The following is a 25,264-nucleotide window of genomic DNA, read 5'->3' on the forward strand; positions in this document are numbered from 1 at the left end:
TTAGAATGATTTTCTTATATATTTATTTTCCATTAGAATAAGGTATCTTAGCCACACTTAATTCACCCTTAAAAAAAGTGTAGTGTTAATATTTTGTAAAATTTGTCAGTTAATATTATATGAAAATTGTACTAAAAAGGCCTTAAGCTCATTTATATCAAACATCAAACAAGAATGTCACACCCTTAAAAACAATATACCCGCTCATATACATGCGTTTTTAAGTCATTATGCATGTCGTATATTCTGTATATAAAATGTACATACACCCCAGATAACTTTAAACATAGGCTCTATATGCTAGAGCGGCAAAAGGAGAGAACAAACACCTTGCTCTGCTATAATACCTGAATGTTACCTACTATCGCACACGACAAAACGATGTTGACTATTTCTCCATTACCCTTATTTCCACCATTCCATTTTGCTCCCCGTCGCTTGTCTTAAATATTTAAAAAGGCTTACCGGGGAAGATAACAAAGAAATAATTTATAAAGAACGTCTCTTAAGGTTTGATTGCTGTAAAAGTCGTATTTGTAAAACGTACACGTAATATTTGTTTTAGGCGAAATAAAATTCAAATCCGCGGTGTACAAAAGCCGCATTTAAAGGGTGAATCCCGTTCGAATTCGCACCCCGATCGTAAACACCCACTCGAAACCGTAAAATAATTTAATTCCGATGAGCGGATAACGAAAATTGGCCGGGAAAGGCGGTAAATCAAGATTTATTCAATCCGTCCGTTCGGTCAACGGACATTCAGTTCGTTCACCGAATTCATTTCATCCATCAGTTAGGTACGTCCAGCGTAATAAATTACTCACTTGTGTGGATAATGGAGTGGCCAATACGTTACGTGTTTTTACTACAAAAAGCCCGAACGTACTAGGAAAGGCTCACGTTTTAATTTGGCTCGACTCACTCAACTTTCCCTTTATCGGAAACAAAATCACGTACGATTATGTATTAGCAAGTAACGCATCAATGGGTAAATTCAGAACCAATAAGTGATTTCGTGCAAACAAAACATTCACAGTTCAATGAAGAAATTAGAGACCTTCCATATCAGTTTTTATCATCAGAATTTAGTCATCGAGAACTTGGAAGTTTTTAAGAAACATTCAGTTTCTATAGCAGAGAAGGTCAATTCGTCAAGACAAGCTATCAGACTGGAACAGTAGCGTATGAATCAATGGTTGCTCAAGATTCAGGAGTGAGACAACGAGTAAATTAAGCAGAAGATAATTTCCATTGCAGTCACTTCCTGGATAGAAATCTCCTTCCTCTTCATTATTAACTGCCATGTCATCTTCATCTATGTGACATATAAAAAATTCCACATCTGTTCTTACTACCAATTATCAGACTTTCTTTTCTCCATCTGAACATACTTCCCTTTGATGAGAGTGAGTTACAAAAGCAAAAATGATTAAATGATGTGCCATCATCGTCCATGTTTTCTTCATCTAATAAATGTAAATATATAAAATCTAAAATAAGTAAACAACAACTTTGTTTGAGTTCAACATGTGCACAAATGCAAGAGGGGTGTTTTGTTTACATACATATTCATCGATTCTCTGTTATCATGTTTACACGCATTTTCAAAGGAGGAAAATTTCTCTTTATTTTTTGAACGGATCAATTCAAAATATTGAAACTTGAGGTAATGCAATGCAATTGATTAATGATTACTGTGTTTTAAAGCAAAATTGACAGATGAAAATTTAAAGATGGTTGCTGTGCGCCATCTTGGAAAAAAAATTAAATGGAAAGGGTGGTCTTGTGCTTTGAAGCTTCTTTTTTTAAGCTTCTGACGAGTACTTTGTAACCTAGAATATAAATTCAATATCTTCATCTACTACAAAATGGTGGTACATTTAATAATTAGCTGAATACATTAACATTTAACATTTAATATATCGAATAAATACATTGAGTTCAATTAAGAAGATGCTGGAAAAGGCTGACACAAGGACTGTCGATCCGAAATTTCACACCGAACATTTTCAAATACCCCAACATGAATATTTCTACAATTAATATTCGTTGTTGTCTGTCTTAAATCAAATACTGAAGCAGGTTCAGTTTCGAATACCTTTTGCTTCAAATAGCCGTCAAGGACATGTGGAATGGCCAACTCGGTCGCCAGATTTGACACCTCTAGACTTTTTTATGGGGCTATTCTAAGATTTTGGTGGTTAACTAAACCGGGTTCTTTTCACTTCAGCACTTACGTTCGAACATAAATTCCCTTGATATCTGCTCGTTAAATTTCCCTAATGAGATAATGGTTAACCTCTCATTTGAACATACGCACTTTTCCTTTTTATCAAAGGAATTAAACATTGTCATCATCATCATCATCAATAACATTCCATCTTTAGCTCACAACGTAGAAGATATTATAGACCTATCATTGTTTCTTGTAGAAAACCATCAGCCTTTATAAGTAGCTTAATGTTATTCTTTCCTTAGGTTTAACCAGATTACCTCCTTTGACTATCAGCAATTGAACGCAGTAATCTCCTTGCTATCTAAATAGACCTCAAGGTCACATACCTGGCCATCTTTATTTATTTCTCAATTCTTCTCCTTTCTCCTTGACATCCACTGCATTTGTTCGTTGACTTCGAGTATTTAAACCAAGATCCCGTATCACTTGTTTCTCAAATTCCTTGCAGACGATAAGGAATCTATAGAAGGATGAAGATTGATTTAAAAAACTGAAGGTGCAGCGTGAAGGTAGCAAGAAAAAAACTGAAGGAGAACCTGATCTTCATCTGATTCAAATGTTATTAAAGACTCACGAATTAAAGTGTACTGTTATTGCTGGTACCTCAGGATTTGAAAAATGTATTTGTTTTTCTTTAGGCTTTAGTTTCACTACGTCAGCTTTATTTAGCATTTGAATAGAAATGTCTTCATTATTTTAACGAACTTTTTTGTTCTCTTCAATAACAATTAATTACCAGTCAAACTTACCATCTTTATTTATAACCTCTTCATCAAATGCAAAAGGTTTGCCCTTGTTTTGTCTAAAATAGACTCAATCAAATAGTGAAGGGGATTTTGGGTATGTTTAAGTTTTATGATTTCATTGCAGAAAATCACTAATTCTATTTATTCTTCATTTCCTCGGGTTCTACTTTTTTAACTTTGAGAAATGTTTTGGCCATCATACTTTCTCTCCCTCTTTATCAAGGGAATCTTTACTAACTTTGTCATCTTCATCTATATTTTCTTCTTCTGATAATCTATTATTTTATTTCTTCTCTTCTTCATGTTTTTTGATTGACTGAGCCTACTTCTTTTTCCCATTCCATTTCAGTTTCCAACAGGATCAAATGAATCAGGCATAGAGAACTCGGAACACTTTGAGTAACAATTAATTTCTATAGCAGAAGAAAATCAGGAGGTTGGTTTTTAAGACTAAGACATCAGATGATATGTCTCAATGCTTGATAGAAATCACAAATGAAGCAGACTGGAAAAAAAGATGATTAATATTTAGGAGCAAATTCATATGTAAACGCCATATATGTTTATGCCACCGAATTCCAGGCAGAAGATGAAGATCTACACCGGGTTCTTTACACTATAGCACTCACTTTCAAACTGAAATTCCCTTGCCATCTACTTATCTAAAGAGATAATGGTAAACGTCTCATTTGAACCTACTTCCTCTCTCTCTTTTTAAGGAATTAGAAATGGTAAGAATATCATTATTATTATCTTCCGTCTTCATCAGTTTATCATTTCTTGCAGACAATCATCAGCCTTACCATTCATAAGTACATTACTCAATATCTTATAAACTGGAGAGGATTTTATTTGAATGCAGTAATTTCTTTGCTATCTGAATATCTTGATCATCTCGTTGTTCTTGTTTCTCCTTAAGATCCACTGCATCTGCTTCTTTGACTTTAATATTTCAACAGGGATTTCTTTGCCATCAGATTCTCATTTTTCATACATCATTCAAGTTAACCTCTCATGTGAATAACTTCCTGTTTCTTTTTATTAAAATGCTATTAATTTAAAATGCTAAAAATATCATCATCGTCATCAATAATAACATTTCATCTTTATCTGCTTATTGTTTTCATTGTTTCTTGAAACTGAAGGAGAAGGAGCGTTAATTCATCATGTGAGCCAAATGATCTGAAAAATGTATCATATAACGTACAAACATGTAGTTGTAACCTATCGTTTGAAAAATAAACATTGTTCTGATACCCCTGTTCCCTCAGGATTAAGGAAGTTTATATATTTTGCTTTTAGCTCCAGTTTCACTATATTAGCTTTATTTAGTATTTGAGTAGAAATCTCACCATCATTTAAATACACTTCGTTATTGAATATCTTCATCAACAATTAATTGCTATCCAATCTGACCACCATCATTCATTTAATGTAAAAGATTTGTCATTGTTTTGTCTTAATCAAATAGTGACGATGTTTTTGGGACATTTTCCGATATTATCCTACAAAAAATTCGTCAATCATGCTTCCTCTCCCTCTTTACCCAACATTGTCATCTTCTTCTGATAATACATACCGAGGATTCAAAATCTATTCTCACATGCTTCTTTTTGATCAAGTTAAAAAAGGAGCCATAATCATTATTATCATTTAATACTATACCATCATCTTCTGTATCAAATAAATATTTATCATCATTTTGTATGAGTGAGACTGAGTCATTTGGGAACATTTTGGTACTTAGTTAAACCGGGTTCTTTTTACTATAGCGCCCTCTTTTGAACAACAATTCCTTTGCCAACTGTTCCTCAAATTTGCTTAATGACATAATGTTTAACCTCTTATTGGAACATCTTTTTTCTTCCTCTTTATGAAAGGAATTAAAAATATCATCATCATTATCATCATTATCAATAACGTTCCAAAGTATGTTAGTGTTCTTATTTTCTCAGGTTTCACCTGATCATCTCTTTTTTTGATTTTCAAAATTTGAATGCAGTAATCTCCTTGCAATCTGCATATACTTCATTATCAGCTATCTTTATTTATCATTTCTCATTCTCTTTCTCCTTGAGATCCACTGCATTTGCTTCTTTGACTGCTGGAAAGAAATATTTAAGATATCCAAGAAGATTAAAATGCAGAGTATAAAAAAAGATAGAAGGAAACAAAATAAGATAAATAAAGAAATATCAGGAAGAAAGACAGGCAGTACGTTAAAATTAGACTTCACATCACTAACATATCACTTCTATGATATACATATATATTTACAAGTATATAGATGAACTGAGTTCATGCTATTGATATGAGTTCATCTTTGGCTCTTGACCGCGTTCGTTTATTTGTAAATATATATGTATATCGTAGAAGTAATATGAAGTATATTAAAAAAAAAATTGTCTATTATGTTTGATTTATGTGATGTTTGTTCAAAAGCTTCTTCACAGTAAACAGCCTTGAAAAAAATCTAAATAAACGTCCAAAAAAAAAGGAAAATTTTTGATTCCTTAGTCCTAAACCTGCTAACTCCATCTAGGCTATATCTTTTACGTTAGATGAAGCATATGAAGATAAAGGCAGTAATGATGTTTATAATATTTCCAATTCTTTTGATGCAGAGGTAGGGATTGAAAGGGAATTTCTGTTCAAATATGTTATGCTTTCTTGAGGAATGACTTGCTTCAGTTCTTCATCTGATCCAAAAGATACTAAATGATATGAAACAGTGTCAATAGCGCAAAAATAGGTGGATGTAACCTATTATTTCCTATTCTGGTACCTCAGGATTTTTAAATGTTCAATCTTCTTGTCTATCAGCTTCATTCAACTCAGGCTTACCTACTGCATTTATACATGATGTACCGAATACAATCAAATAATAAAAAGATTTTTGGGTGCATTAGAGTCGTTTGAAACATTATCATTTCTACTACTTTGACTTTAAGCAATCTCTTCACCATCTAAAGATACTTTCTCTTCCTCTTTATCTTAAGAAAATTTACCGTCTTCTTTATCCAAGTTTAATAAGTTTTGGTGCAATTGAAATAAAACTCCCAAATAAAATATATTTCCAAACTTTATCTTCCCTAAAGCTCCGTTTAACTAAAGGAACAAATATATTTGGCAACCCTTAATCAATCTAATGTTATTTTTTCTTTACTTCCGAAAGCGATTCGGAGACGAAGGAATGAGGAAAGATAGAGATTAAGTTGCGGCAATAAATATGAACCGCAAACTGTTGATTGGGGTGATAAATTTAAATGGTTCGTCCTTCCAGTTTTATAGATTTCCCTCCCGATTTATTTAGGTCGTTCGAAATAATTAATTGCCTCGGAGCTAGTAAGCTTTAAAGTAAGGGCGAGTTTATTGCCTCGCAATACATTGTGACAAATACAGATGAATTGTGAAGAGGAAAGTCTGGAATAATTAAAAGAGACCACTGAATGAATGAGAAATACATTTTAGAAATCTTATTGGCAGAGAGAAAGAAATGGCAAATAGAAGAACAACCCAAGAAGAAGAAGAAGTGTAAAGTGTAAAGTGAATAATTTCCGTGAAGACACTTAAAAATAGAGTGAAGGAAACCTATATGTGAGCTGAAGGACATAGTCACGTAAGGAAGGAAAAGAAAGGCGATACTGGTGTGACGAAATAGAAAGAGAGGAATATAATCGAAAAATCAAATCTTCCTATGAAGAAACAATATTTTTTTTAGGCCTTTAAGGCCTGATGATGCCCTGACGTGTAGCCAATAAAATTTCCTTATGAGACCGTGACTTTGTTTTTTGTTTGTTTGTTTATATTTTGTGTAGTCGCTTGGAAAAAATGAAGGATTTTATATTAATAATTGTTATTATGATTCTTGCAACTAGAAAATGTTTCCAGTATAATTACTCACCTTAATGTAATGTACCAAATAAATTAGGTTTTTCCTCCAAATTTAGGATGGTTAAGTTAGGTTAGGTTAGTTTTTCTAGTCCCGAGTATTATCCAACTATTTCATCTCTCTTTACGCATGAAAACAAATTTGTGATAATATGAAAATTTCTTCCACTATTTCCACCTAAAACTCTTACTTTATAAAGGTCTTATCTGTAAAGGTGACCATACACCATCACGATGAGTATCCTATTCCCTGTAAATTTCCAGAGAAAATTGAAGGAATATAGCGGACTCTAGGGGAAACAATATGACGTTAAGATTATTTCGACACTTCAACTGTCATTTTTCTTGACGTTCTCTGATGGCCGTGCAAAGTACTAAAGAAATTACTTCTAGCAATTCCTATTTGCTTCCAATACTTTTTTGACACGACTGATTAAAAACCAATAATTAAAGCAATATTTAATAACATTTATCGTTTATTATTTAACATTGCAGGATGTTTATTCGATGCTTTAGCTCATTTAACCAATAAAATAAATATTTAGAGTCGGTTGGGGTTCGTTTTGTGCTGCACAAACCGTATGTACAGTGCATGGAATATTGACCTAAAAAATAAATATAGCAGCAGAGATAGAGCGGTTATAAAGGGTTGTACAATTAAAAATCGCTAGTCAACAGTATTTTCTTGTTTTTTAGATGTCTATATAATATTTTACTTTTTTTAATATTAATTAAGTAAAATCAATATTTACAGTCTGGAGTATTTATGTGCTATCCAGTACATGAAATATTACTTAAAATAAAATTATAAGGATATATGTATATATCGTTCTTGCTCGCCAAACAATAGCTTTATAATTTGTCAATGCATAATTTAATATGATATGATATCCGCTTCTTAAATTAAAGCGAAGTATTTTTTTATTCTCTCTTCTTTTTGATTAAACTGACTAAACGTGCAAAGCCTATATTTAACTTTATCTGTGGGTGTACGTACATTTTACGTGACACAAACTGCATACGCTACGTGGGAAATGACCTAAAAAAAAAGAAATATGAGCGAAGATAGGGGTTTTAGAGCTGTAAAATAACGAACGCTTGCCAGTCAATATTTACGCGTTTCGAATGCATAATTTTATATAACACGATACCTATTTCTTGTGGCGAATCCGGGAATTATTTTATCTACATTATCCAAAGATTTGTGGCTTTAGATTTCGAGATTTGGATTTAATGAAGCCTTGAAAAAATGCAATATTTGAAATATATTGTACCTCAAGGTAGATTTTTCGATATATTCCATTTTATAACTTAAATAATTAATTTTAATTATAGTAACAAAAGGATTGAGGTGTTGGCACGGATTAAATATAATTAACATATGTTAGTTCGATATTAAATTATATTAGTTATATTTAATTTGTGGTATTATGGTATATAATATTCCTTAAACTTAAGACTCTGGAGGGATTTATTTGTAAGAGAATTAAATAGGATATTCTTGTAACATGCCAAATTTAAGACGGTTTCAAATGCCTGTAATTTATGTTGGAATAGGTAGGATTTTCAAGAATCATTAATTGCAAAAATTTCAAAGCACCTTAAATACAAAGCCTCTTGATGCCTCACATATACCAATATATTCAGCTTCTGTTGAACTTAATGCTACTGTTTTTTGTTTTCGACACTCCCAAGGTACGGGTCCCCCAGCTAATGTAAAAATATACCCTTAGAAAGATTTTCTATCAACTACATTGTTTGCCCAATCGGAATCAACAAAACCCGTCAAAGGATCATTTGATTTTTTATAAACAATTCCCAAACTTTTAGTTCCCTTTAAATATTTAAGAATCCTTTTAGCACTTAACCAATGTTCTTTAGAGTGATTATTGTTAAACTGGCTAAAGAAAGAGACAGAGAAAGCAATATTTGGTCTTGTACATACTGCAAGATACATAATTGATCCGATTAACTGCTGATATGGGGCGTCATAAAAACTTTCGTCACCAGCGAAATTTTTACCTAACTCTACTGGAGTAGTAACAGTATTGCAATTAGTCATTTCAAACCTATCTTATAATTTTTGTATGTAGTTTTCTTGACTAATTTTTAATTCGCCTTTAGAAAAATGTCTCTCTATTTTCATGCCTTTCATGCCTAGCATATGTGATTTAACTCCTGTTTTAGCCTCTGTATGGTTATTATAGAAAAGAAAGAAATCATCAACGTAGAGTGCTACAACATATAGAGAACTCTGAGTAACTTAAAAGAAAATACAAGGCTCTATACTTGATTGCACAAATTTTAAATTGCAAAGTACTTTATGAGCCTTTTCATACCAAAGTCTAGATGGTTGCTTTAGACCATAAATTCCCTTTTTTAATAAACATACTTTGTTTTCTGAACCTTGAACTTCAAAACCTTCAGGCTGACTCATAAACATTTCCTCATCAATGTCACCATTTAGAAATGCAGTTTCTACGTCTAAATGATCGGCCATAGCCAACAATAACCTCAAATTACTAAATCTAATGACAAGTTTCAAGGTAATAAACACCATATTTTTGGGTGAAGCCCTTAGCAACTAGCCTAGCTTTGTACTTTTAAACCCATTTATTTTTAACAATGTTTTTATTGTGAGGTTTATCAACCAATTCCCAAGCATTGTTAGCGTTAAAAGCATCTAATTCATTTTTAATAGCTTATCGCCATTCAGAACTTCTGGTACTTGACAATGCTTCAGAAACAGTTGTTGGCTCTAGATCATTTGACAAAGTTATCATTGCAAAATCAACAATATTATCATTAGTAATACAATCACCATACCATTCAGGCTGACGTCTTATTCTACACGGATATCTAGGTTCCTCGGGGTTTTCACAGATCACTGCTTGGGTTTCACTTTCACTCACTGACACTTCACTATTCACTTCATCTGGTGATTCTGTACGCTCTGACGATGTCTCGAACTCATCAGTTGTACTGGTAGTACTGGAAGTATTACTCTCTACAGCTTCGTCAAGAGTCTCTGGTGGTGTTATCACCCTTAAAGTCTCTTGTAAAGTATGAGCATCCAAGCTAGCACGATCTGGCATTGAGTCTTCTAAGAATACAACATCTCTGGCTATTTTTACATGATGGTTACTTGGATCCAAAAGACGGTATCCAACACTTTTTTCACAATAACCCACAAAGATGTATTCCTTGCTCTTAGCATTTAGTTTCCTCCGTTTGACATCTGGTATGTGAACATAAGCCCTACACCCAAAGATCCTTAGGTGGCTTATATCAATCTTCTTGCCAGTCCATTTTTCTGCTGGTGTAGATCCAGGTAGTTTCTTTGTTGGAGAAAGATTCAACAAACAAACTTTCTCAAGTATGGAGCGATTATAGCGTTCTGCCACGCCATTCTGTTGAGGACTGTACGGCACTGTCAATTCATGCTTAATCCCACGATCACGCAAGAATTTTTGTAATTTTTCGTTACAGTATTCACCGCCATTATCCGTCCTTAAAATTTTATTTTTCGTTCTACTTGATTTTCCGCCATACAGCAAAACTCCTTGAATTTTTCTGGAACCTCATCTTTTGTACTTAGAAAATAACAAAATATTTTTCTAGTGTTATCATCTATTAGGGTGAATATATATTTTTTACCACCAAAAGATTCAACTTCCATAGGTCCCACAAGATCTGAGTGGGTAAGGTCCAGTTTATGTGGAAACGGTTTTCTTGCTTGTTTGCCCTTAAGACAACTTTCACAGTATTCCGGAACCTGCTTTTCGGAATAAGAAATACCTGCTGCCAATCCATTTTGTAGCAATTTCATCTGTGAATTTGAGGTACTTGCGACGTTGACATAATCCGGAACAACATCCAGTTTATAAATGCCATCAACATTTGTCGCCGTAGCTACTGGCTCCTCACTCTCCTGGTAAACTATTTTGCATCCCTCGGAGTCAAAATAAACACAGTATCTCTTCGAAACCATAAAGTTCACAGATAACAAATTTACAGAAAGTTCTGGAACATATTTAAGTCCTTGTATGTCCATTTCTCTGCCATCTTGCTCTAGTTTCACGACACTTTTACCGGTACCACTGACACACAGTTTCGAGTTTTGCCATAATTATTTCCTGTCCTGAGTGTAAATCGGTAATGTCCTTTAGCAGACCACGATTCCCTGTCATGTGAGATGACGCGCCACTGTCCACGTACTATGACGTATAATAAACTCTTCCCTCCTCGATGATTCTTATTTTTGGTAGGATTTGAGGATTGAGCCAGGTCCTTTTTATTTTGAGCAGGACATTGATTTTTATAATGTCCTTTCTGCTTACAGCTCCAGCAACATGGCGGTTTCTTAAATTTCCTGGAAACTAAAGCACTGTCCCCGTTTAGTTTGCCATTTTGCCACTTTTTGTCCTGAAGTTATTTGGTCTTTGCAAAGTCCGAGGTTATATCTACACCCGAATTTTCAAGGGCCATAACCATAGGCTCGTACTCTTCAGTCAGTCCCTGCAACATTATAACTCCTAAGAATTCATCATCCAATGGTTTTCCAATGGAGATCAGTTGCTGGGAAAGAGCCATTACTTCATTTACGTAGCTCTCCATGGTGCTAAAGCTTTTCTAGCCTTATGGAGCATAAACTTCGGAGCAGTCTAAGTCTTCGATGCAACCCTTTGTCTTCAAACGCCTTTTCAAGGGCACTCCATGTATCCTTAGCGTTTTCGGCTTGCATCACGTGCGGAAACGTCGACTTATCCAGAGAAAGAATTATTTTTGACAAGGCTTTCTCTTCACGTCGCGCTTTAGCCGCACTATCAGCATCCGCGCAGCCCATTCTCCAGTAACACAGTTCCAAAGTCCGTCTAACTTTAATAACGCACTCATTTGGAACTTCCACGCCGAATAATTTTCACGCCCTTTCAGTTTATCAACTGCCGAACCGATTATTGTACTTTCGTTACTCGCCATCATATTTTTTAACGACGCAACGGCACGACTAAACAAACTTAAAAATAAACCAAATCAAGTGTTTTGCGCTCCTGGGCCCATAACCTGTTGAAATATACAGGATTCAGGACGCAATGAAAATACCAAGATTAATTTACGAGGGTGAATCAAATATGAACCGGACTTTGGTTTTAGTAATTTTATTGGTACAGTAAATAAAAGTTTGAACACATGTTATTTTTCTACATAATCTCCTCTCTTATTTACGCATTTTTCCCACCGGATCGGAAGTTTTTTAATTCCTTCATCAAAGAATGAAGCTGGTCGTGTCAGTAACCAATTGCGCACAAACGTTTCCACACCTTCGTCGTCGTCAAAGTGATAACCTCCCAATTCTTCTTTTAGTGGCCCAAACATGTGGTAGTCACATGGTGACAAATCGGGACTGTAAGGCGGGTGTTCAAATCGTGCCAAAAGCCTTTCACACACGGCAAGACGGTTTGCTTTCTGATCTTCCGTCAAAAGGCGAGGAACCCATCTTGCACACACTTTGCGGTAACCCAAATTTTCTGAAATGATTGATTGAGCACTTCCGTATGATATTTCGACGTGTGCAGCAATTTCCCACAATGTAAGGCGGCGGTCACCTTCAATCAGCTCACGGATCGCACGAATGTTCGCCTCATTGATGCTTGTCCTGGGTCGGCGTGCATGGCTCTCGTTTTCCACTACCTCTCGGCCATCGGAAAATTTTTTGTGCCAGTCGTAGACTTGAGTCCTTGATAAGGTTTCATTACCGAACTGTGCAGTTAGTCGACGCAAAATTTCGGAAGGTTTTACGCCCTCACGCGACAAAAATTTTATAATAACGCGTTGCGCAACAGACGTGTGTACCTCTTGTTCAGACATGATGCTACTAACAGCTCATCTACTCCGGTGCGCCAAACCGACTGACTCCCCTCCTCTTGACATCCCTATCTAGCATATATCAGGACGTCGCGCCACTCGCTTCACCTATGGCGCGCTAAACAGAAAAGTCCGGTTCATATTTGATTCACCCTCGTATTTAACTTTATTTTTTAAAGACGATGCTTACAGAAACAGAAACACAAAACTGCCTAATAAACATTTTTTAAGAAGGCCACTTGCCAGGAAATCGAATACAAGCTCAGCAGCAATCACATTGTAATTTGGTGCCCTGAGGAATTCATTATAAGGGTCATAACGTCGGCCAATTAAAATGCACTCAACTGCACAAAATTCGATTTTTAAATAAATGATAAATTTAAATTCTTATTCCGGTAATAAAATAAATCTGACATGTTTAATGGCAAACGAGGGGAATTTTAGCATAATGGAGGAATAATCAAAACTGTTTCACTGTACCGCATACTAAACCGGATTCATTCATGTATTATAATAGCTTGCCTTAACGAGCTTTCCTTGCTAAATGCGGTTCAGCAGAATCTCTATCTATCTTTTCTCGTATAAGGCTTATTTATCCAGTGCACCCACGGATCTCAACGTCATTTAATTAATTTTTTCAGCAAACTGTTTGGAACGACCCATCTGTTCCTTAATGTAAGTAAAAAAATCAATATGTTTCTTCTATACGACATTTTTGTTAATCATATATCTAAAATCGTTGGATTTTACACTGAAGCTGGTTATATAAGAGGAGGAAGGCAAATTTCTCTCTTGAGTGCAACAGTTATTTATTTATTTCAACGGCACAGTTAATTTACAAGAATATAATAAAATATATAATAATAACAATAACAACAAGTGGCAAAGAATATAACAATAATCAATAATATGAAAGTCTTAATTTAAATGAATTAACTGACCTATCTACGAAGGGGTCAAGATTAAGCTCATTAAATGCCCTCATCATTCTGGTGATTGGAGAAACGTATCCGTAATTAGCATGATGGCAGGATTCTGACATCTATTAGTTTGAAAGAACTCGTCCATTATCTCAAAGAGACCTAAACTAGAGAAAAAATGAACACTCTAAGTCTCAGTCTCAAAATATCTTTTTATGTATTAATCAGGTAACATGTTTCGCTAATAAAGCATCATCAGACCTACAAGAAACAGAAAAATATACAATAACACGGCACAAAAATTCAACAAAAAATATAATTAATATAAAAAGGGAAAAACGTGACAGGTCTAGGTATTTGAACCCACGCTAAGTTGATCTCGGTGAAACACCAGACCGTTAACCACTCGGCCAGCCCTGCTTATGACTATTAAAGTATATATGCGTATCGTGAGCAAAAGCAAGAGGTTAGATAAGATTATTAAAGATAAGTCCTGGCTCAAAGGTGAAAACATCATTAACGCATGTCAAAATTGGACTCTTTTTGGCTTTGGTGATTTCCATTTTCTCCAAGAGATCCAACTTTCTACCCTTAGGGCACTCGTGAACAATGGAAACATTTTCAGGGACGGAAAAACTATGACCCGTTGATAATATATGGTTAGCAAATGCTTACTTAGTTTCTGTGGTGTTGGTGTCCCTGAACTTATTAATGAGGCTTAGGTGTTCCTGTACCCTTGTGGATAGTCTTCTTCCTGATTGTCCCACATAAACAGCCGGGCAATCCTTACAATTAAGACAATATACACCCGGTTTAGATAGAGGGTCACTTTTATCCAACGTCTTTACTAGGTTCTTTCTTAGCAAGTTAGTCGTTTTGAAAGCTATGGAAAGGCTGAAAGGCTAAAAAATTTTGCAAGTTGTTGAGAAATGCCGCCGAAATAACTAAGGCATCTAAAATTTATTATTGTTGGTGATGTTGTTTGGTGGGTGGACGATGTAAATAATAAATAAATAAAAAGGCCTTTATTTTATACTCGGCGAAGGGCAGCATGCTGTTAACTTAACCGAGTACACATAAATATTACAATAATATTATTACTATCACAAACACACATAATTATTAAGTAGTTACTAATAGAAAATGTTAAAATATACAGAAGACAAAAAAAAAATTAACTATAACTTACAAAGAAAAATACAAATTTTACAGCTTAACGACTACTTGACATCATAATACTATACATATGCATGACCGATTTAACAATACAAATACTTATTAAAAAAATTAAATAGAACAATAGAAATAAAACTTAAAAAAAAAAAAACAATCCCAAAAAAAGTCGAAATAAAATCATCCAGTTGACTGTTTAATTCTAAGTTATTACTTGATATTATTGCTATTTTTCTCGATATTTATTGTTGGCTTTCAATCAATATCTTTTTTAGGTTGTTTTTAAAGGATTGGAAAGACTTATCAGTACGGTGACTAATAATATATTTATTTATTAGCTTTGAAGCACAGAAAGAAAATGATCTTTGAAAAATCGCAGTGCTATGTCGGGGGATATCAAATTTTAAAACCGTGCGTGTTGTTCGATTATGCCTGGTAGTTCCTGATTTAAGTTTATTTCGTAAGTAGGAGGGACTATTGTTTTTTAAAAGTTTGAATAGGAAACTGCAGTAATGAAGTTTTTCTCTATTTTGCACATTAAGCCACTTCAATTCTTTTAGCTTGCAAGTTACATGATCCCTTCCTCTCAACCCATAAACAAAGCGAATGCAAGAGTTCTGTATTTTTTGCAGTTTGTACCTACAAGAAGCATCAAGACATGGTCCATAAACAAAATTAGAGTAATTACAATGTGATAAAATTAGAGCTTCACAAAGCTGCCTTTTTAGTGTAATACTTAATAGATCCTTACTTTTATACAAATTTCTCAGGGACATATATGCTCTTTGAACTACTTTAGATACTTGTGTTTTAAACCTCAAATTTGTATCAAAAGTTACACCTAAGTTTTTGTGTTCTTTTAAATTCAGAATTTTTTCACTATCTATCACAAGATCACAGTTCATACGAGACCATGATGCCAAGGGGCCAATGTAAATTACAGCCGATTTTTTTGGGTTTAATTTTAAACCATTTTTTTTTTAATAATGGTGAATTGTATCTAAGCACTGACCCAATGATTGCATAGATTCATCAACGTTATTCTTAGTAAACTGTTTATAAATTTGTGTATCATCACAGTATTGAGCCATACGACAGTCGCGAATTTTATTTTTTAGGTCATTTATATAAAGTATAAACAGCAAAGGGCCCAGAATGGATTCCTGGGGAACACCTCTTTTTAAATCGGCTGGCTCAGAGAACGAGTCTTCCACTCTTGTTATCTGGGATCTATTTGTAAGATAATTACGGCAAAAACGCACAGCTTTCGGTAAGAATCCGTAATAGGAGAGCTTCGCTAAAAGTAAGTTATGATGTAGAGTATCGAATGCCTTGCTGAAATCTAACAGAACCAAAGCTGTCGTCTCACCCTTATCCCAAGCATCAATAATATCATCCAAGACTCCAAGAAGGGCTGAAGCAGTATTAAAGCCACGGCGAAACCCCGATTGCGTTTCCGAGAGCAAATTATTTTTCACGATATATTCAATCATCTGGTTGTATATGAGTTTCTCAAAAATCTTGGACAATACAGAAAGTAGGCTTATTGGTCGTAAGTCAGAAAAGCCATCCGGGTTAGAGACCTTAGGTAGCGGCAACACTATTGCCTTTTTCCACAAAGAGGGAAATTTACCTATCTCGATGCAAGTATTAAAAATATGAGTTAGCACCGGAATGACACGTGATAGTAGTACATACGTCAAATCTTTAAAAGCCTTGCAAGTGCCTGGAATAAAATAAAAAAATTGTTCACTGATATTGCAGTCAGTACCTTGTGTCAACAAAGTCACTTTGCTTCGCCTTGGAAACAGGTGGAGCACAATGTCATTTTTGTTAGACAGAAGTGACAGCTACTGTCAATGTCAAACTATAAAACTTCACAACAAACCTCTATACATTGATGCCAGTGGATCCACTATTTAAACAATTAACAAGTTTCTAAGATTCGACGTTGCGAACATAATTTCTGATTACTGTAAGTTGTTTGTACCTTTTGAGAATTAAGTTGTTATTAAAGGCGGGAACAGACTAAGCAAACATTGTTGAGCAAGAGCTAAACAACTGTTGAGCAAGAGTTGATCAACTGTTGGCAAACAAACGTCGATGATTGTTGGAAAACATCGGCGAACCATGTTGCTGGAAAGTTCATTCAGTCGAGCCAAAATGTGCGACGAAGACGATGCTTTACTCGCATGGTGCACGTTTTTATTAATGAAAATTAAAAAATAGCGTAACTGCAGAAAGCGACGGTGGTGGCAAAGAAGTATATTCGCAAACAGAAAACGGAAGTTTTTACCAGAACTAAGAATGGAAGATCAAATGCTGTTCAAAAACTTTACCCGAGTTAATGCAACCGCATTTGAAAGTCTCATCGTTATGATTGGACCTAAAATTGAAAAAAAAATTACAAACTTTCGGGAAGCCATATGCGTGAAAACAAGATTAATGATAACTTTAAGGTTTTTAGCCACTGGAGATTCATATGTCAGTCTAATGTAACTATTATAAATTTCTAAACAGCTAATTGGTACTATAGTTCCTGAAACTTGCGAAGCCCTTATAGAAGCATTGGCAGATCATATTCAGGTAAGAAAAGAAATCAAATTCTTTTTTCCTTATTTAATCAAATAAAAACATATAAGAACGTAATATAGTTTTTATGAAATGTCCGTAGAGTTATCCGCTTGGGATCCAATTAGGGCGTCAATAAAGCTATGTTCATTTGGACTATCTTGATCAGAAGGATGTTGAATGCTTGTTGATGTATAATAAGGAGGTGGAGCTGGTGCGTAAGAGAGCGAACTTGAGACAGGTGATACGATGTGAATGATGAAAGTATTCGCATATCAGCATCATGGAGACGCAATTAATTTTATGTTCTACATCAGCTCGAACAAATGCATCATACGTTCTTAATTTATTTGCCACGTATTCCCCATATGAGGCCATTATTTGCAAAACTCGTCCTATGCTTTAAAGCAAATTGTTCAGGAAATGAAAAAAATGCTCACAGAACTACTAATGCATTATAATTTAGCTGTTTTTTTTTACTGGTAGCTTCGTAGGTACAGAAAAGCAAAACCACTAATTAGAAATCTAAAACGCTAAAAATGTTGCTAAAAATAAATAAATAAAGTGCATAGAGAGAGTTTTGCAAATAAAATTAAAAAAATATATATCTTCTAGTTCTTCCCTTTATTAATCAAACATGATAATAATATTAAAACTAGGGTGAAAGCATAAACAAATCCTAATTGCGTTTATTTAACTGCATAAAAAACAAAGAAACATTTTTTCTAACAAAAATAAATGTTGGAAATTCAGTCAAAACAAAACTCAGTTTGATTTTGGCATCCCTCCAACTTATCGTCTTCTTCGCGTGCGCGTCTTCTTTATGTCCTTTTCGACCAAACCAAAAACCCTGTCGGGAGGGATGAAGGAATGTCCAACCATCGGGAAAATCAGTTCCAGACATTTAATGTTTTTTGGCGCCCCTTCTTGAAGCCAGTGGGCCAGCATTGCCATCATTATAGTATTTTTATTTTGGCCGCCACACCCGTCGGCAAATAAATTTATTTTTGTTACGGAATTTTCAAAATTGAAGTTAATCAAAACATCTCGAACAGCCGATGTTATAGCATTAGAATGTTTCGGAGATTGAATTTCGGTCCATAAGTATGAAAAGACATTTGTGACTCTTAATTGAGTCTGGGAGCTACCACATACGACTGTGAAATTATGGTAATTAATTTGCTGGCTAAAGTAGGCAGATTGGTCAGGCAACCGTGGTAAGGCCAGATTCTTTTGACAATCAAAAGAAAAGGTAACTGTTGTTGGTTTAGTGTATTTAAGTAATTTGAAAAAGGTTTTTGCCTTCAATACGTGGATGCGAGGTTCCACAATTAATTGATGCCTACCACTCGCGGATGTCATTGATTTAATCTGTTCTTTCGTCCTCAAGCAGAAAGAACAACAGTCAGTCTGTGGGGTCCCAAATGCAATATTGTAATTAGCATTTACATATTTTCTGAAATAACTTATTTTTACATTTATACCTTCCGGGGTTTTTGCCAGATATTGATTGTAGAGCTTTTTAAAAGAAAGGTCACAAGGTAAATACATCCGGACACTTGACTTGCTTCGGCAATAGTGCGATTCAACACACTGAATTGATTCAATGAATTGCTTTATGCTTTTTTGCTTGTCAATATTTTTTACACCTACTCGATCGCCACCTCTGCGTTCCTTTGGAAGAGCCCCGAAAAGCACAAAATTTCGCATTACCCTTTGAATTCTATCTTTACTAAAATTTGATATTTCCAAAAGGGCATTTCGGCATACCCTTATCAAGTGCCCATCCTTCAAACGGATATTGTATTGTATAGAAACCTGAGCGTGGTCTGTTTTACCTCTTTTGGGTTGGTTTCCCGTGCAGCAAGCCAGTATTCGCCTATCTTGTTCTATCTTGTCTTTAGATTCGTACAAGTACGCGTGACACTCCTTGACCTGCGCCATCGTTAGTGTCGTGCAATAATAAGGTTGTCCTGGTCGACCATCATGCTTGCAGGTCGGATACGTTGCCAGAGTCTGTGGTAAATGCCTAGAATAGAACAGCAGGGATTAATTAAAAGATTCTATGACACATTAAAAAATGATATACCTACCGCATACGCTTGGCAACATTTCTTTTATAGTTTTCTGGCTGACGTTCTTTCTTACGTCCTTTCCCAGCAGGGCTAGGTAAAACACTTGAACTAGCATGTAGTATTTCCATAGCAAATAAGACGTTAAAATAATAATTGAACACTGAACAATATCAACAATCGTTGAAATAAGACGGACGATAACAACTAATATGACACACGCTGCGACTGCAAATAAGACGTAAAAACACATAAACAGCTGCAAAAAGTCACGTGAATATTCTAACGCGCGCTATTGGTTCAAACGCATTCAGCGAGTTTTGCAACTAATTTCGCGAAGCATAGAGCCAGTTTTGCAAATTACAAGCCTTTTTGATATGATATTTAGGTATCAAAGAGCCTGTTTAGCGCGGAACTGACTCGACCAAACTATTAGCCTTATAAAAATGAACATTTCTGACACAAAAAACAATTTTCGGTAAAAATGTCGATTAGCGAGTTTTGCAAATAATGGCCTCATATACTTCAAAGCTATCTCTTACTCTTCGATTTTCTGTAAGTGTTTTTATTGATTTAAAAGCTTCATCCATTTGAGGATCAGACACATTTGGGCGCTTTCCCGAGGTTTTTTTTCCTACTGGAACCAACTGCCTTACGGTGTCTCGTTGTGACGGTTCTAATTCTATTCCAATATTATGAGGATCCAAAGGGTTTAACTGCTTTCCAGAACTGTTCTTTCTTATTGTTGCTAACTGCTTTACTGTGTCATGAGGTGTTTCTGCTTGCTGTAATTGAAGAATGCTTGAGGAACCTTCAGTAAGGATGGTTTCTGATGAATCCTCGTATTGCGTGTTTTCCAAGTCCTGAAACAAAGTATACATGCCTATAGTATGGGTATAATAATAATATGCAGAGTACATATTTAGATATTGGGAGGTCATAAGGGCACTTAATGAACAATTGCGGCCTTTGTTGGATATCCTTTTTTTAAATAATGTTTTTTTTTTCAGTTACCAGATTCACCTGAAGAGTGGCTCAAAATTTCCGATGACTATGAAAACTTATGGAATTTTCCTCAATGCTTAGGAGCCATTGACGGTAAACACGTCGTACTACAATGCCCCTTTAGAAGTGGAAGCGAATATTATAATTACAAGGGCACTTTCAGTATTGTACTTATGGCAGTAGTAGATGCAAAGTATCGATTTTTATACGTAAACGTGGGATGTCAAGGACGAATTTCAGATGGTGGTATTTTTAAAAATACACTTTTCGCGAGAAAACTAAATGATGGGACTTTAAATTTACCAGCTGAAAAACTCCTGCCAGGACAACAGGACGAACAACACCTTTTGTATTTGTTTGCGACGATGCGTTTCCTCTACAGAAGAACCTGATGAAATCATTTCCCGGCGAACATTTGAAGGGGACGTTCCAACGCTCATTTAATTACAGATTATCGCGAGCAAGACGAGTAGTGTAGTGGAAAATGCTTTTGGCGTTATGTCGTCTGTATTTCGAGTTTTGCGAAAGCCCTTGCTTTTGCAACCTACTACTGCTGAAATAATTGTTCTTACATGTTGCTACTTACATAATTTTTTACAAAATACTAAAACAATCATGGGCTGATATGCTCCTCCTGGAACCTATGACTATGAAGATATTTCAACGGGCATTTTGGTTCATGGATCTTGGCGAAACGAACCATAACCTTCATCTACATTTATGAAGTTAAATAGAATTGGTAGAAAATCAACCAGAGTAGCACAGGAAGTTCGAAAACAATTTGCACATTATTTTTCAGGCCATGAAAGAGTGCCTTGGCAAGACAGAATAGAATAAAATAATATGTTTCATTATAAAGAAATAAAAAAGTTTACTTACTTGTTCTTGAGTATCTCTTGTATGTTTTGGTGTTTTCTTGTCTTTTAAAAACATTAAATGTTTATATCTAAACCAACGGGACACGTATAATTCATTTGTTCCTTGGCCACATTTTGTGACGCTTTTTGCACATTCCCGTCTAAACTGGAGAACGTTCCATTTCCTCTCAATTTCTTCTCGGGATAGTTCTAAAACGGTCGCTATAATATTGAATGCGTCAGTTCGTTTATTTTTGTTTTTATAAGCTTCATTTTTGGTTATAATGTTCCCTTACAAGCTCTATCAAATTTAGAACTTGGTCTTCTAACCAATCGTGCGACTTTTTCAAATGAATTGAACGTTACTCTGCCGATGTACCGCTCTCGAATGCCTGAATTAAACTAAACATGCATATTGACAAGTTTGCGCATGTATACACCGGCGAAACTGTTGACGCACTGTTGGTCAACTTTTCCTTTGATGTACAGCCTCGGGAGCGAACATCATGCAACAGTTTATCAACAGTTGCGCAACTGTTGAGCAACACGTATAAATTGAGCCAACTCACGAGTTGATCAACTGTTGCTCAACAATGTTTGCTTAGTCTGTTCCCGCCTTAATATTCTGCAAGTTTCTAATTAAAATTCAAAATAAACAAATCAACAAATTATATAGTTAAAAACAAGATACCTTGCCGGAAAATAAATTAACTCGCGATAATCTTCCATCTCACTCTTCGGTTAATAATTATAACAGCCTTATTAAAATTAACATACTGTTTACGATCGGCAAATGTGGCAAAGGCGTACTCGCGGCCTTATTTGTGTTTATTTTAAGACATAGAGGGAACTCCATGTTGTACAAGAATAATCCCGCAGAGAAATTATTTTCGACATCATGCGAATTTACACGGATAAACTTCTACCCGGATGTAAGAAGCAACAGCATAATAATTCTGATATGAAGTCGTGTTTCCCAACAGTCGAGGGGAAACGTTACGTTTTAGGCATATTTTTGTATTAAACTTGACAGAACTGTATTTTACAGATACTTGGCACTTTAAGGTGAGTTGGCAACTTTCCGTAAATTGAGTCATCGTTTACGTGAGTTCTGTTCGTATCGAATCAATAAGTTTTTATCAAAAGATTAGCGCGAAAGTTTAACAATAAATCTACCGTCCTGTACTGTTGTCTTTATGTTCAAATTTTTTGTTGTAATTACCACATAAGAAAAGCGTTAGCCACCCTAATTTATGTGCCATTATGTGCAAAAATGTTTGTGTGAGTACGACTTAAATTGCTTAAAAAAAACGAGTAACTTTAATCTACTTGGGAAATATTTCAGGGTTTTTGAATAATTTTTAGTTCCTTCTAAGTATTTTAATTTAGTTTTAGGCATTTCAATTATTTGCTACTAAATTTTAGATATGCGGAGTAATTTACTCAATTATTCCAGGTATTTAAAAAGAATACTGGAATAAAATAGCAAATTACTCCTTGGAATTTAAAGTAATTTCAAAATTCTTCCAGGCAATTAAAGCCAATTACAATTTGTTCTTTTGTAATACGTTAGGGTTTGTTTACAGGAAACAGTCTAAAAATGAACAAATGAATCAAACCATTTTCCACCATACTATAAATTAGACTATATTTAATTAATTGTTATTACTCACTAAATTTCCTTCTTCTGTCATTAACCCACTTAAACTAATTACATCAATAGTAGTTGCTTAATCTATAATACTTTACAAATTGTGCATTTTTAATAATATTCAACCTATATATATATATATACTATATGCTACAATCTGTCACTTCTGTCTATCAAAAATGACGTTGTTGACACAAATGCAACATTAGTTGTAGGACTTAAAAAATTATATTTTGAATTCTATTTAATGATTATTTTAGTTAATTGTTATTAATAATACTGAATTATTGCAAAAACTCACGTGAAAATAGTAGAACAGAAGGTGAAACGGTAAATTTATTGTTTAAACACTAGATTAAACATTGTTGGATAGAGGTTTGTAGTGAAGTTTTTTAATTTGACATTGACAATAGCTGTCACAAGTATGGTGCTTAGCCCACCCACATGTCTGCAACGCGAAAGAAAAGAAGAAGAAGAAAAGTGACATTGTTGACATAAAAGATTGAATGCGATATTAGTTGTGGGGTTTAAGGAATGATTTTTTAAATTTTATTTTAGGTAGTGGCGTTTTTTTATAATTTTTTTAAACGCCTGGAACAAAAGAAAACTATCGACTGGAGGTGGTTTAAATGCCTGAAATAAAATTTTGAAATAATTATTGTAACAGCCAATTGAAATTTGCAAGACTCAACTACAATTCTTTGAAATTCTTTTGAAGTAAGTGAAAGTTATTGTAAATAAGACGTTCAGGTATTTTAAAATTTTGCTAATCAATTGCAAGTTTTTGGATTAATTTTTCATTTTATTTCAGGCATTTAGGAATAAAATTCTCCGTGATATTTAAAGTTATCTAATTTTTATTTCAGATATTTGAAGTAGTTTTAAGTATTTTCCAGGCATTGGAAGGCAGTTAGGTAAGGACAACAGGAAGACAGGTATTTCAAGTAATTAAAATTCAAAATTTCTGAATTAATATTTTGTTTTATTCCGGGAATTTAAAAAAAAATGGCCCGATATTAAAAGTGATTTCAATTTATTTCAGATTTTGATATATTAGTTATTCTTTCATGCATATTTATAAATTCCAAATTGTTGAAATAATTTTTTATTACATTTTTTTTAATTAAATTATCCGTATCTTAATATTTAAAGTAATTTAAATTTTATTTCAAATACTTGAAGTAAGTTTGAACTACTTCCAGGCATTTGAAGCCAGGTAAGATTTATTCTTCTTATTTGAAGCCATTCCTTCGAAAGCGACTTGAAATTATTGTATATGGCTTTCAGGCATTTTTAATAATTCTTGATAAATTCCAAATTTCTGGAATAATTTTCCGTTTTATTCCAGTCGTTTGGAAAAAAAATTCTTCTTAACCCTCAGCTACTATCGAGCAATTGTAATTACACTAGTACTATTGACATGAAAAAAATTAAAAAAATGCAAAAAATCTTAATTTTTATTAGCGAAAATAGTAAAACAAACCTACTACAAAAAAATAACAAATCTACTTATCTAAACATTTAGGACAAATTTTTTTGCAACACTGATTACAAATTTGTGTTTTGCAAACATCACAATTAATGGCTGTCTTTATGTCCTTTTTGGCGGGACAAATGCTACATCTTTTCCGTTTGCTCTTGATTGTAGGTTCTGTGACTACCTCTTCAACTGGAATTTCGATGTGCAAAATATCAGCTATAAGATTGCGGCTTTTCAAGGGCACCTTAGGGTTGTCCATTCTAGAACGCAAGTGTTCGTCAATTAACAGTTCATCATTAATCAGTTGGTGTATTACCCGAGAATTGACACTGGCAATGGCAATGGAAATGGCATGAAAAATGACTACTGGCCACTGATTTGTTCTTCTCGATGTTGAGTATAATGCACACTTTGCATCTAAAGCATCTACTCCTGATTTTGTTTCGTTGTAGAAATGAATGATTTCTGGCTTTAGTGTATCCTGGTTTATTGAAGAGCTGTGGTGCATGCTGGAAAGTAAAATGACACTTTTTCCTTTTTTTGGTACGTGAGAGACTATGGTATTAGATGAAGAAAATCCAAAAGTTGAAGAATGAACAGGTCTGTTTTTATGAGGCAAAAATTCAGGAAGTATGGCTCTTTTATTTTTCTTTAATGTTCCAACATATGTCAATTTTTTGTCTTTAAGTGCTTCAAGAAGTTCAACTGAGCTGTACCAGTTGTCCCCAGTTATATTTCTTTTAGTGCCTTCAATACAGTGCGCTAGTCGTAAAACAACTCTAGTTGGATTGGATAGC

The 25,264-nt window shown here is 34.4% G+C and overlaps 2 protein-coding genes across 6 annotated transcripts in view; both read right to left on the bottom strand.

Moving 5' to 3' along the window:
* The window catches only part of LOC126744438 (chaoptin), a 294,134-nt gene that overhangs the window by 250,470 nt on the left and 18,400 nt on the right, over nucleotides 1–25,264 (bottom strand). The window contains exon 1 of one of the 4 annotated variants that reach the window (XM_050451861.1): nucleotides 7,871–7,892. The exons of the other annotated variants lie outside the window; for them this stretch is intronic. The gene's annotated coding sequence lies outside the window, so the exon portion shown is untranslated. Of the gene's footprint in view, nucleotides 1–7,870; nucleotides 7,893–25,264 lie in introns of those variants that run through there. 4 annotated transcript variants of the gene reach the window in all.
* LOC126744439 (uncharacterized) lies at nucleotides 13,585–19,994 on the bottom strand. Of its 2 annotated transcripts, XM_050451863.1 has the most exons (3): nucleotides 19,496–19,994; nucleotides 19,241–19,431; nucleotides 13,585–13,825 (listed from the first exon to the last, which is right to left on the bottom strand). In XM_050451863.1, exons 1-3 carry the CDS (start codon nucleotides 19,603–19,605, stop codon nucleotides 13,821–13,823), a joined length of 306 nt encoding a protein of 101 aa, XP_050307820.1. In that variant the 5' UTR covers nucleotides 19,606–19,994; the 3' UTR covers nucleotides 13,585–13,820. The 2 variants fall into 2 exon arrangements, with proteins under 2 accessions (XP_050307820.1, XP_050307819.1); XM_050451862.1 differs by lacking the exon at nucleotides 13,585–13,825 and having other exon boundaries at nucleotides 17,950–19,431.

Source organism: Anthonomus grandis, chromosome 14 (genome assembly GCF_022605725.1).
Source record: "Anthonomus grandis grandis chromosome 14, icAntGran1.3, whole genome shotgun sequence".
Lineage (NCBI taxonomy): Eukaryota > Metazoa > Arthropoda > Insecta > Coleoptera > Curculionidae > Anthonomus > Anthonomus grandis.

Bases quoted from the DNA above. Each gene is read 5' to 3' on its own strand.
- LOC126744439 (XM_050451862.1), bottom strand. From the start codon at position 19,605: ATGGAAATACTACATGCTAGTTCAAGTGTTTTACCTAGCCCTGCTGGG. The intron at 19,432-19,495 runs GTAGGTATATCA...GTTCTATTCTAG, and splicing joins AATGTTGCCAAGCGTATGCG to GCATTTACCACAGACTCTGG.